The following is a 14,475-nucleotide window of genomic DNA, read 5'->3' as shown; positions in this document are numbered from 1 at the left end:
CTCTATTAGTTAAATTAATCCAATCACTAATCCAGGTTAATACCACTGCTTCATAATATAATTTTAAATTAGGGGCTTTAAGTCCCCCTCTTTCCCGTACATCTTGCAAAATTTTAAATTTTACCCTAGGTTTTTTCCCCTGCCATATGAACCTATTAATACCTCTTTGCCATTCTTCCAAATTTGAATCCTTTTTTAAGATAGGTATCATCTGAAACAAAAAAAGAAACTTGGGGAGAACATTCATTTTTATTGCTGCAATTCTTCCCAATAATGATAACTGTAATTTCTTCCACTTCATCAAATCCTTTTGAACTTTTTTCCATAACTTATCATAATTATTCGTATACAATTTAGCATTAGAAGCAGTAATATCAACACCCAAGTATTTCACTTTTTTTACTATTTCAAAACCAGTTACATTACTTAAAATTTCTATATCTTTCATAAACATATTTTTAACTAATATTTTAGTCTTATTATTATTTACTTTAAATCCAGACACATTCCCATAGTGTATCAATGTCTGTATCAAATTTCTTGCCGAGTCAGTTGGTTCCGACAAAGTGAAAACCAAGTCATCAGCAAATGCTCTGTTTGTAAGCATTGTTGCCCAAAGTTATTCGATGAAGACCCCGAGAAGTTGCTGTTCTTCCTAAACCAAGTGTGGGCTCATATGGATCATTATGCCCACACCTATCCTGACGATGCCACAATGGTGAATGCATTGACGGCCAACATGGAAGGGGAAGCAGCGGAGTGGGTGACCAACCTTCATGATGAAGGGGCTCCGGAGTAGTTGGATGCGAATTTATTCATGGAACAGCTGAGAATCAGATTTGAGGATGAATCCCAAGCCCTGCAAGCAGAAAAGGAGATTCATCACTTGAGGAAGAGAGGTCGCCCAGCGAAAGAATATGTCTGAGAGTTTCGGAGAGTCGCTGGTCGCCTGGGACAGTGGCCAGAGTGGTCCCTGTGCCACTATTTCAAACAAGGGCTGGACTGCGACCTGCTGCAAGCATGCATCTACTGAGGGATCCTGAACTAGCTGCAAGAGTGGTATAACATGACAGTAACCTTGGACATCTAATTGGATCGTGTCAAGAGACCAACTGCCGCCGAAGCCGAGCCGAGGTCTGGAGAAGCACCTGTTTGGACGGCAACCCCAAGCCACTTCAACCGCCGACGCTTTTCGAGTGGCCGCCGGGGCTCCCATCAAATGCTTCCGATGTGGGCAGCAGGGCCATCGTGCTGCTGAATGCTTAGCCCCTGCCCCCCCCAAGCAAAAGCTGCACCAGTTTCAACTGTTAAGCGAAGAAAACCACCGCCATGAGCAGGACAGGAGAAGTCTAATTGGGCCAAACAGGAGCAAGCTGTCCAAATCTCCCCGCCCCAGGGAGAAGCAGGAGCCCCACCTGAACACCTGCCCCTACCGGCGCCTTACGATAGTGATGAGGATGCTGAAGACGACCCGATGATAAGTCGACCCATCCCACCTTTCACTATTCCCGCCAAGATTATGGTGCCAAAGATAGGGGCCCAAACCGATTTAGACGTTTTAATAGACTCAGGCTGCACCAGATGCTTAATTAACTTGCCCATAGTTCTTAAGTTGGGGATTCACGCCAAATTGTTGCCCCTAGCCATGAAGTTTGAACAGGCAGATGGTTCGCTTATTGGAGGTTCCCCAGCAACATTGCATCTGGAAATGGGACAGCACTGGGAGATCATTCGCTTCGTGGTGGTCCCTAAGATTAAAGAGACTGTGATTCTAGGCTTGGCTTGGCTTGACAAGTGGCAGCCCAATATTTGGTGGGAGAACGGCGTGCGAACTCTGAGATTAGCCACAGGACCTTTCCCACCAACCGACCTCAGTGAGATAAAGTGGGCTGCTGCCATCGGAGCTCAGGGGGAGCCTATCACGACATTAAAGGCTGCCGTGGAACGATTACCAGGGATCCAACTTATCCCCAGCGAGTATCGCGATTTGGCAGAAGGTTTTAGTGAAAAGGAATGTGACACCCCCTCATCGGGCTACTGACTGTGCAATTGAAATACTGCCAGGAGCCAAGCTCCCAAAGCCAAAAATGTACTCTATGGCACCTAGGGAGATGGAGGAACTGCGGGACTATATTGACAAAAATCTGGCCAGAGGTTTCATCCAACCAGCAAAATTGCACGTGGCTGCCCCAGTGTTGTTTAAAGAGAAGAAAGATGGGTCTTTGAGGTTCTGCGTCGATTTTAAGGGGTTAAACCCTGTCAGCATAGAAAATATGTACCCCCTCCCCCTGATGAAAGACATGTTAGCCCACCTGGCCAAAGGCAACATTTTCACGAAATTGGACTTGAGGGAAGCCTATTACCAAGTGCAAATTAACGAGGGGGATGAATGGAAGACAGCTTTCAATTGCCCCTTAGGGAGTTTCCAATTCAAAGTGATGCCTTTCGGACTCCAAGGAGCTCCTGCTGTGTTTATGCAACTGATAAATCAAGTGCTGCATGTTCACCTATATAAGGGGGTTTTGGTTTACCTTGACGATATCCTCATCTATACTGAAACCATGGAGGAACACGTCAAGTTAGTTCGGGAGGTGCTCAAACTGTTGAAAGCTAGTCTCTATGCCAAACTTTCTAAATGCGAGTTTCATTACACGTGCCTCGACTACTTGGGCTACCGAATATCTAGTGAGGGAGTGGAAATGGACCCTGCCAAAGTCAAAGTTGTGCTGGGATGGCAGCCTCCACAGACCCGCAAGCAACTTCAAAGCTTTTTGGGGTTTGCAAATTTCTGTTGGCAATTCATCCCCTCCTTTGCAAAAATCGCCATGCCTATTACTGAACTATTAAAAACCGGAAAGGGGGGGGGGGAGCCCCGATCTTGTCAGCCTTTACAATGGACTATAGAATGCCAGGCGGCATTTGAGCAGTTAAAGAGACTATTTGCAGCAGAACCGGTTCTTAAAGACCCTAACCCCGAGGAACCTTTCATCATCCAAGCCGATGCCAGTGATATTGTTGTGGGCATGGTCCTCCTACAGAAAAACCCTGGGGGAGGGGATCTACAACCCTGTGCCTACACTTCAAGAAAACTTTCAGAAACAGAGAGGTGTTGGGCTGTTTGGGAGAAGGAGGCTTTTGCAGTGAGATGGGCTTTACACTATAAGAGCCACCAAGAGGAAGTCATTCATTCCATCATTCCTCTACCCCAGTCAGCCTCTCAGGTAACCACAAGAGGTCAAACGCAAAGGAGATCTGACAAATCTGATAGTCAATTAACACAAAAGCTCAAAGAGGAACTAAAAACAGACTCTTGGTTCAACAACAATAGATCGTTATTGACCCATCGACATGGTCTAGCCTGAAAGGGCTCCAAGCTGTACCTTCCAACATCCCTCAGACTTCAAGCCCTTCAACGTAGTCATAATGCAAAGCAAGCCTGTCATTTTGGATTTTTAAAAACTTTGCATTTGGTGCGTGGGCAGTTTTGGTGGCCAGGCATGAAAAAGGACATCGAAAGTTATGTACAAAGCTGTGCTACCTGTGCCGCTATGAAAAAGCGCCCTAGCAAGCCTCCTGGTTTGTTACAAGTGGCAGAACCTACCCAGCCTTGGGAGGAAATAGCCATGGACTTTATTGTAGAATTGCCTGAAAGCAGAGGGAGCATGGTGATCTGGACTGTCATTGATCTTTTCTCGAAGCAAGCTCACTTCGTTGCTTGTTCAGGACTCCCGTCTGCCCAAAAGCTAGCCAGGTTGTTTTTAAAACACATATATCGACTCCATGGGGCACCAAAATGGATTATATCAGATAGAGGGGTTCAATTTACTGCAATATTCTGGAGGGAGTTTGTGAAACTCATTGGGTCTACCCAGGGGCTTTCATCTGCTTTTCATCCAAGTACGAATGGATCGGCTGAACATCCAAACGCAATGGTAGAACAATACCTCAGATGTTATGTTAATTACCAACAGACTAATTGGGCGGACCTCCTGCCTTTCGCCGAAGTGACATACAACAACACTGTACACAGTAGCACTGGACTTACGCCATTTAAAATAGCTACTGATCAGGATTTTGTCCCTATGCCCGAATATCCCCAGGAACCTCCTGCTTTGCAAACCTTAGATCAGTGGTTGACCTCTTTGCAAGCGGTTTGGGCCAATGTGAAAAAAGCTTTAACCCAGGCTGCAAAGACATACAAAGAACAGGCTGATAAAAAGCGATCTCCCCAGAAGCCATTTCATGTGGGGGGGGGGGAGAAGGTTTACCTTTCCACTAAAAAAATCTAAGATTAAAATTACTGAGTAAAAAATTGGGACCTAAGTTCCTTGGTCCTTTTCCCATAGTCAAAATTATAAATCCTGTCACAGTACAGTTGCAATTCCCACGACTATTAGGGAAAGTTCACCCCGTTTTCCATTGCAGTTTGTTAAAACCAGTCACAGAATCATCCTTGCGGCCAATTCCCAAAATAGCACCCAGCTCCATTCTGGTAGAGGGAGAAACTCATTATGAGGTAAAATGTATTCTTGACTCCAGATTGTATAAGGGTAAATTACAATATCTGGTCCAATGGAAGGGCTACCCTTTATCAGAGGCTACCTGGGTGAAACGTACTGACGTGAAAGCAGACAGATTGATTCAGAGGTTTTATGATAAACATCCACATAAACACAAGGATAATTATTAACTTGCGTTTTGTTTCATTTGCAGGACTTGCTTTCTTCCTAGGGGGTCCGACTGTCAACTCTACAACGAACCTGGCTGCAGCCATTATGCTCGTTCTAGGTTGCCACAAGAATGGGAGGGGGTGTGGAGGATTTCTACTAGTCTAAACATTTTACTGTCCTGTGGGAACCAAGGTCATTTCTGTCTGTTAGATGGAGGGGATGAGCATTTGGTTAGAAGGCCCGCCAAACTGTTCTATTGGGGAACGTAGCTGATTGCATAGCATTGGGGTGGGAAGTTTAACTTTGTAATATTGTCTCTCTTTGAAGGGGATTTCAGACTTGGTTTCACTTTTGACCGTGTCGATACTATGTAACCTGTAAACATGTTCTTTGTGGAAATTTAAAACCTCAGAGTTCTGATTTGTTTGGTCTTGTCTATCAGAACATTGACACTAAGGCTTGCGACAAAAGTAAAAAATAACAAAAAAAGCTTCTTTCAACATGTAAAAAACAAGAAAAAAAGTCAAGGAAACAATTGGTCCATTAATGGAAGAACATGGCAAGAAGGTGACAAGCAGCAGGGAGAAAGCAGAACTGCTTAACTCGTTTTTTTGCATCAGTCTTTACACAAAAGGAAAAAACAGTCCAACCTATCAAAAACAGTACCGTAAAAAACAGATTAGAAATAAGAGTTAAAATAGTCAAGAAAATGGTAAGAGAGCAGTTGTCCACCCTAGACAAGTTCAAATCACCAGGACCAGATGGATTACACCCCAAGGTTCTGAAGGAGCTAGATGTGATCTCAGAACCACTGAACCATATCTTTCAAAGATCCTGGAGCACCAGGGAACTACCAGAGGACTGGAAAAGAGCTGATGTAGTTCCCATCTTCAAAAAAGGGAAAAAAATGGACCCAGGAAATTACAGACCTATCAGCCTGACCTCAATACCTGGGAAGATTCTGGAAAAGATAATCAAACAACGAATCAGCGAACACCTACAGGCAAACAAAGTCATTTCTAAAAGCCAACACGGGTTTGTGAAAAACAGATCATGCCAGACAAATCTTATTGCATTCTTTGACCAAGTGACAAAATTAGTGGATCAGAGGAATGCTGTGGATATAATTTACTTGGACTTCAGTAAGGCATTTGACAAAGTAGATCACAACCTACTACTCGATAAGATAGAAAAATGCGGGTTAGACAGCATCACCACCAGATGGATCCATAGCTGGCTGACCGGCCGTACTCAGCGTGTGGTCCTCAATGGAACTGCATCTACATGGAGGGAAGTGTGTAGTGGGGTGCCCCAGGGCTCTGTTCTGGGCCCAGTGCTCTTCAACATCTTCATCAACGATCTGGACGAGGGGATAGATGGGGAACTCATCAAATTTGCAGACGACACCAAGCTGGCAGGAATAGCCAACACTCCAGAAGACAGGCTTAGGATACAGGAGGATCTGGACAGACTTGAACACTGGGCGCTATCTAACAAAATGAAATTCAATGGTGAAAAAAGTAAGGTTCTACATTTAGGCAAGAAAAACCAAATGTACAGGTATAGTATATGGGGTACCTTGCTCAATAGTAGTTACTGTGAGAGGGATCTCGGAGTCCTAGTGGACAATCATTTAAATATGAGCCAGCAGTGTGCTGCAGCTGCCAAAAAACGCAACACAGTGCTAGGCTGTATTAACAGAGGGATAGAATCAAGATCACGTGAAGTATTAATACCACTTTACAATGCCTTGGTAAGGCCACACTTGAAATACTGCATCCAGTTTTGGTCACCACGATGTAAAAAAGATGTTGAGACTCTAGAAAGAGTACAGAGAAGAGCAACAAAGATGATTAGGGGACTGGAGGCTAAAACATATCAGGAACGGTTGCTGGAATTGGGTATGTCTAGTTTAACGAAGAGAAGGACGAGGGGGGACATGATAGCAGTGTTCCAATATCTCAGGGGCTGCCACAAAGAAGAGGGAGTCAAGCTATTTTCCAAAGCGCCTGAAGGCAGGACAAGAAGCAATGGATGGAAACTAACCAAAGAGAGAAGCAACCTAGAACTAAGGAGAAACTTCCTGACTGTTAGAACAATTAACCAGTGGAATAACCTGCCTCCAGAAGCGGTGAATGCTCCAACACTGGAAATTTTTAAGAAGAAACTGGACAGCTATTTGTCCGAAACAGTATAGGGTTACCTGCCTGAGCAGGGGGTTGGACTTGATGACCTTCAAGGTCCCTTCAAACTCTGTTATTCTGTTTGTGCATGGAACATTTTGCATATAACTATTCCATGCATAGAGCAGCTGGTTTGGGGGGTCTACCTGTTTCAAGATGCTTTTGTCCGAGCATGGAATAATATGGGGCTTTTTTTTGTTTGGAGAGAAGTGGTTGTGAGGAGCAGGAGAAAGCAGAAGCTTCAGGGAACAGTGGGAAGATGTTGGGAAACTGCTAGTTAGGGTGGAGGGAGGGGTTAAGTGAGAACCTAGGTTAGACACCTTGCACAAGCCGCAAGAGGCATAAGTTTGACCTTCCCCAAGATCCATGAAGCCATATCTGGTTGTTCCCAGGGAAAAGCAAGCAGTCTGGGGAGATTCTTGTAACTTAGGTAAAAAAGAATAACGTTGCTTACTTTAGCTACCCGTGTTTCCCCGAAAGTAAGACCCGGTCTTATATTATTTTTCCCTCCAAAAGAGGTATTAGGTCTTATTTACGGGGGATGTCTTATATTTTTCATGACACCTGCCTCGCCTTCCGGCAGCATCACCAACAGCCCCGTCCAGCAGGAGCGTGCGTGGCTGCCAGTCCACTTCTGTGGCTGCTTGTGGTAGGCCGCACGGCACATCTCGCCAGTACCGCCACAACAAGGCGAGGAGGGGGTGGAGCTGCCCCATGCGCCCCACACCCACTTACTTCAGGGCGCCCCCAGCCAGGCCATTCCTTGGTCGGCGACCTTCCCTTTCACTCCCCTCCCGAGCCGGACTGCCATGCTACGGAGGATGGATGGGGTAGGCCTGGTCCCCGTCCGCCATTTCGGAGCAGTGGGGCAGTGATGGCGAAAGGTTCTGCTGCCACTGTGCTCCGCTGGAGGGGCTTTCTTCGCGCTTTGCCCCACAGATCATCTACCCGACAGCAGCAGCCACCTTCGCCAACTTTCCCGTGGCTTGCACCGTAACCAGGCGGTGCAAGCCTCCCCTGCCACCTCCCTCTGCCAGCCCTCTGTCGCCGCCACTGGAGAGAACGGGGAGGGGAGCGGCTCTGCGCAGCAAAGCAGAAAAGAGCATTTGCTTGCCGCCCTTCTCGTGGAAAAAAAAAAGATCTCGTGAAGTTGGAAGGTCTGACTGAACTTTTTTTAGTCCCACAAACTTCGTTTCCCTGCAGCAGGAGAGAAATGTGCCAGAGCTGGAAAGCAGGTTAGTGAAGAAATGCTTTCAAGAAGAGAGAGGAGCTGGGCTCAGGTTAGTGAAGAAATGCTTTCAAGAAGAGAGAGGAGCTGGGCGGTGGTGCGCCAAACTCTACAGCAGCACCAGGAGGAGAAGTGGCAGGAAACAGGGCTGCCATTTCCAGAACGGAGAAGGGAGACGCGGGGTGATGCAGGACGGCAAGCAAGTGCTCTGCTCTGCATTGCTGCGTGGAGCTGCTCCCCTCCCTGTTCTCTCCAGTGGCGGCAATGGGCTGGCGGAGGGAGGCGGCAGGGGAGGCTTGCGCCGCCCGGTCACAGCGCAAGCCACGATTGGTAGAGAAGGGCGCAGCAGCTGCTGCCGGGCAGGTGATCTATGGGGCGAAGCGTGAAGAAAGCCCCTCCAGCGCCGCACAGTAGCAGCGGAACCTTTCACTGTCACTCCCCCCCTCTTCAAAACGGCGGAGGGGGACCGGGCCTACCCTGCCCATCCTCCGTAGCATGGCAGTCCGGCTCGGGAGGAGAGTGAAAGGGAAGGTCGCCGAGCAAGGAATGGCCTGGCTGGGGTGTCCTGAAGTAAGTGGGTGCAGGGCACGTGGGGCAGCTCCACTCCCTCCCCTACTTGCCTTCCCGCGTTGTGGCAGCGGCGCGACATGCGCTCTCCAGCCCCATCGCAGCAGCGAGGTGGGACGGAGTAGGCGGGGTCGTAACTAGGGCTTATTTTGGGGGTAGGGCTTATATTAGGCCCATCCCCAAAAATCAAGGTAGGTCTTATTTTCGGGGAAACACGGTATTTTCAAGTGGCTCTGGCTGCTTGAGCCTGACAGATGATGGCAAATGGCTGTGGCCTATGCCATGCTTGAGTCAGCAGCTATGAGGAGGGAAGGAAGGGGCTGGGAAGATGGCGGAGGGGTAAACGAGCCAATGATATACAGTATGTTGTACTGGAACAGAGTTGGTGATTGAGGGGTGTAAGGAAGGATGCTGGGAATGTGGGAAGCATTTGGACCAGTGGATATGCTGTAGTGGGAGCAGAAGAAGGGACAGGCAGAGTGATGTGCATGAGCCTTGTCCAATTCATTTCTGCAAAACTATGGCTGGCCTGAAACAGTTTGGCAAAATATCAGGAATATGATGGAATATGCTCCTGGGTTCAAAACTATTTTATGCCAACCTCTATTCATACAATAATCATTTTGGATAGTACAGTGTCTTTGGAACTATTAGTAGATGCTGCATAAGAAACATACAAGATTTTATTGAAGAGAAACAATGTTAAAATGCTTTAAAGAACTGGAAGGCAAAAGTTCACATACTGTAGGACAGGGCTTTTCAACCTTTTCACCCATTGTACCACTTTTACGATATGGCAACATCCGAGTACCACCAGTCGCCTAGCAAGGTGTCAAAAACCTGATGACCCAAAAAAAAAAAAAAGGAAAAAAGTGATAAAAGTACAGGTAGTCCTCGACTTACAACAGTTCGCTTAGTGACTGTTCGAAGTTACAATGGCACTGAAAAAGGTGCCCCCCAAGCCACAGCCGAGCAAGACTCCTGCCTGCCCACCCGGCCGCACTCTTCCTCCTGTCCGAGGTTTCCATTGTTGTGAGCATTTCTGTTGAGGATTGGCAGCGGGGGTGGGGTGGGGGGGTGTTTGGTTTTTATTCCCCCTGTCTGCTGGGTGGTTGCAGCAGGTTTTGGTCACTTCACATGACCCTGGGACACTCTGACCGTCATAAATATGAATCGGTTGCCAAGCATCTGAATGTAAATCACAAGACCCTGGAGATGCTGCAACATTCCAGCTGATTGGTGCTTCTTCTGGGCTCAGCAGAAGCACCAGGATCAGTGCTGCTTTCCAGCTGATTGGTGCTTCTTCTGGGCTCAGCAGAAGCACCAGGATCAGTGCTGCTTTCCAGCTGATTGGTGCTTCTTCTGGGCTCAGCAGAAGCGTCAGGATCAGTGCTACCTGTCCTGGAGTTGCCCAGATAGGAATTTTGTAATTTAATTTATAATAATATTTCTTCCAAACTCTCAATAGAGCACTCCTTAAGATATGGACCTTAAAATTTGTATCTACCTTTTTATCATAGATTAAATATGCCTGCCAACCAAATAATAGATCCCATCCTTCAAGAGAAAGTATATTCTTATTTGTTAAATTTAACCAATCACTAATCCATGTCAAAACCACCGCATCATAATACAATTTTAAATTAGGGGCTTTAAGTCCTCCTCGTTCCCTTATATCTTGCATAATCTTAAACTTAACTCTTGGCTTCTTGCCCGCCCAAATGAACTTATTAATACCCTTCTGCCAGTCCTCCAAATTAGCATCTTTTTTTAAAATAGGGATCATTTGAAACAAAAAAAGAAACTTTGGAAGAATATTCATTTTTACTGCTGAAATTCTCCCCAACAAAGATAATTGCAATTTTTTCCAATCATTTAAATCTTTTTGAATCTTAACCCATAAAAGCTCATAATTATTCTTATACAATTCAACATTAGAAGCTGTAATATAAACTCCCAAATATTTTACCTTTTTAACCATTTCAAAACCTGTAAACGTAACTAACATATCTTTATCATTCATAGACATATTTTTCGGTAATATTTTAGTCTTATTACAGTTAACCTTAAAACCAGAAACCTTCCCATATTGTGCAATAATTTCAACCAAGTCAATTACCGATTCTATTGGCTGAGTTAATGTTAACACTAAATCATCTGCAAAAGCTCTAAATCTATAATCAATCTTATTAACCTTAATTCCTTTTATTATAGAAGACTCTCGCATTTTAATAAACAAAATCTCCATTGTTAACACAAATAACAATGGAGATAATGGACATCCTTGTCTAGTTCCTTTTTCAATTTTAAATGCTTCTGTTACCCCCCCCCCCCCCATTAACTATAATCTGTGCTGACTGCTGCTGATAAATAGCCTTAAGGGCGGACAAAAATTTTTCCCCAAAATTCATTCTATCTATAACTTGAAACAAAAAAACCCAGTCTAATTGATCAAATGCTTTTTCAGCATCTAAAAATATAAAAGCAGCAGGAATATGATTGTTCTTATCCAAATATTCAATTAAGTTAATAATTTGTCTTACATTATATTTCATGTATCTTCCAGTTATAAATCCAGATTGATCAGTATGAATCAATTGGCTCAACAATTGCATTAATCTATTTGTACTCGGATGTTGCCATATCCTAAAAGTGGTACAATGGGTGAAAAGGTTGAAAAGCCCTGTTGTAGAGAACTTAAGCTTGCAATAAATCTTTATACTCATTTGAACTACCTGAATCTGACATTGACATTCAACCTTGGTCTCATCTGACCATAACAAATTTTCCTACATGCTTTTGTCAGACTTGATGTAGGTTTTTGCAAAATGTAGCTGGGCTTGGATGTTTTTCTTTGTAAGAAAAGGCTTCCGTCCATCACCCTACCCCACAGCCCAGACATATGAAGAGTATGGGAGATTGTTGTCACATGTAGTACACAACCAGTACTTGCCAGAAATTCCTGCAGCTCCTTTAGTGTTGCTGTAGGCCTCTTGGCAGCCTCTAGGACCAGTTTTCTTCTTGTTTTTTCATCAATTTTGGAGGGACACCCAGTTCTTGGTAATGTCACTATTGTGCCATAGTTTCTCCAGTTGTTAATGTCTGTCTTCACTGTCTTCCATAGTATATCCAATGCCTAAGAATTTTTTTGTACCCTTCTCCTGACTGATACCTTCCAACGATGAGATCCCTTTGATGCTTTGTAAGCTCTTTGCAGACCATAGCTTTTGCTGTAAGAGGCAAGCGAGTAAATGTCAGAAAACTCCTACTAGAACAGCTGAACTTTATATGGGCTTGATTAGAGTCACTTTAATTGATGGCAGGTGTGTACTGACTACTAGTTTTTTTAACATCAGTTTGAATATGATTGGTTAATTCAGAACAAAGCCACACCCCCTACTTATAAGAGGGTGTGCACACTTATGCAACTTATTGTATGTTTTTATTGTTGTTTTTCCCCTTAAAAGATTTCAGGTTGTTTTTCAGTTGATTTATACAGCTTATGTGTTATATTAAATGTGGAAAGAATTCTGAAGTAATTTATCTTGGTCTGATTTTTTTACATCTCAAAAACCTGGCATTTTAACAGGGGTATGTAGACTTTCTACACCCACTGTATAATCCAGAGCCCTGCCTGCCACCTTTTTTGCTATTTGTCTTTTTTATTTGTTCTAATTTCTGCTTTTTCCTGCTGCAGACCCTGTAATGTCCTCCTTCAATTCCAATCTCAAAACTTTTTTCTAATCCCTGATTATGACTATTAAAGCATCTGTCACCAACAGAAGCTCTAGCTTTCATTGTCAGAGAATTTTGTAATTGGTTGTGCAGCCAAGATGGTTCAGTCCAGGGGTGTCAAACTGCCAGCCCGCAGGCCAGACGCGTCATCCGGAAGCCATGCCCACCCCATTGCCGGCAATGGCAAAACCATCCCGATACGTTGCGCGACGTCACATGACGTCGCGAGTTTGACATGTCTGGTTCAGTTAGTCAGTAAAAATAAATATTGGTACATGAAAAAGGAACAATTTACTTTAGAGGTGGACTGAGGGAATTATTTTAAAAGTAGGGTTGGAGATAAGTCTTTTTTTAAGGCAGATTGAGAGAAGAGTTTATTTTGAAGGTTTTGAGAGTAATAGGTATATATGCTCGGTGGCTATGTTAAATAGCTATAATGTGTATTTTCAGGTTACATTGCACCATGGAGTGGCAGATTCTATTCATTATGGGATACTGGGTAAGCATGAATATAAAATAAAATTACACACCGTTAGACCTGTCAGTGGAAAACAGCTAGGCCACCTACTACGGCTCCATCTCTCTCCCAAAAAAGAACAAAATCTTTTGAACATAAATAAGAGCTTTTTACTGTCTACACTGAAAGAAACTTTAAAACTTCCATTAGTGTCAATAATTTTTCTTATTGCAGTAAAGGAGCCTTTACTTTTTTAAAAAAGACGCTGTTGTTTAGTTTGATTTCTTATATTCCGTCTTTGGATTCATCTTCTATAATTTATTTATGATTAATGTTGAATTTATATTTAATATTGTATAATGTGCCCTTTTTATAATTCATTGTATTAATATATACATGTTAAAGGAGAAGGTAACATGATACTTCACTGAATAGAATATGAATGTAATGTGTTAAATAACTTGTATAACAATAAATAGTATAGTTTATGAGATGAATATGCAGAAGAACACTTTGATATTTATGTCATGCCATTGTTCTCATTCTTTGACTAAATGGATGCATTTGAACACATTCTGACAAGGAGGCCAACGGTATTTTTGTAACGAGAACAACTTTTTCCCAGTTTCTAAAACTTAACTGAAGCAATGGGGGGGACACACTCAGATGCAACCCCCTCCCTTAAACTAACCTTGAAAAGACAAGGATATGACTGGTGTTTAAAGACATGGTGTATATAATCCCCCCCCCAAAAAAAACCAGTAATTCTCAGGTGTACTGTTTTTTATTACTAGAGTTTCATCACTCTAAAATAATTTGAACTGAATTTCTTTTAAACAAGGTATGCAAAAATTCACATCCCGATCATTGCCTCAGTGTCTGAGCATCAGCCTACAACTTGGGTTTCCTTCTTTTTTGATCTACATATTCTCGTCTGTACTTTCCCAGCAGGCCTGTGGTTCTGCATCAGAAATATCAATGATGAAAGAGTCTTTGGTAAGAACTAACTTTTCAAAATTACTAAACTGAATTGCTAGCATTCTTTTTTTTTTACAATACATTTTTATTAGTTTATCGAAATATAAAATACAAAGAGACATTTTAAAAAGTAAAAGGAAACTGGGGGGAGGGAAAAAGAAAAAGAGAGAAAATATGGTGTAAAGAGGGAAAAGGAAAGAAAAAGGCACCGACTTCCAACTCTCTTTAGCACAGTAGAAGATAACATTACAACCTCAACTTTTTACTTTTACACAACAGTATATACTAGCCATTTCTATAGCAACAAACCTATCTAATCAACAAAAACAAAATCAAAGTTTCATTTTTTTCCCATTGCAAGCACAAAATCTGGAAGCAATTTCCAAATAGAAACAAAATTAAATATATTCTCTTCTTTGGATAAAAGAGTCAATTTAACCATATCTGCTTCTCCTTGCTGTGGGGAATAGTATATACTTCTGTTTACTCATTAATCTTAATAAACTGTCATAATTTATATTAAAAGAATTTCCTATATTATTTCAAATTTTTTAACCCTAAAGGGAGAAAACACTTTTTCTAGTTTTTTATATTTTACAAACTTTAAAAATTACTCAAATATTATATGTAAAGAGAGAAAAAAACCCTTCATTTTAA

At 43.1% G+C, this 14,475-nt stretch overlaps 1 protein-coding gene across 1 annotated transcript in view; it reads left to right on the top strand.

The window, feature by feature from the left end:
- The window catches only part of LOC107293036 (dolichyl-diphosphooligosaccharide--protein glycosyltransferase subunit STT3B-like), a 51,221-nt gene that overhangs the window by 11,437 nt on the left and 25,309 nt on the right, over nt 1–14,475 (top strand). The window contains exons 3-4 of the mRNA XM_015822165.1: nt 12,834–12,882; nt 13,682–13,836. Coding sequence (XP_015677651.1) covers nt 12,834–12,882; nt 13,682–13,836 — 204 coding nt within the window. The remainder of the gene's footprint in view (nt 1–12,833; nt 12,883–13,681; nt 13,837–14,475) is intronic.

Source organism: Protobothrops mucrosquamatus, unplaced genomic scaffold (genome assembly GCF_001527695.2).
Source record: "Protobothrops mucrosquamatus isolate PMUCROS unplaced genomic scaffold, P.Mucros_1.0 scaffold1483, whole genome shotgun sequence".
Taxonomy (NCBI): domain Eukaryota; kingdom Metazoa; phylum Chordata; class Lepidosauria; order Squamata; family Viperidae; genus Protobothrops; species Protobothrops mucrosquamatus.
The sequence above is the reverse complement of the archived record's forward strand: the minus strand, read 5'-3'. Positions and strand labels throughout refer to the sequence as shown.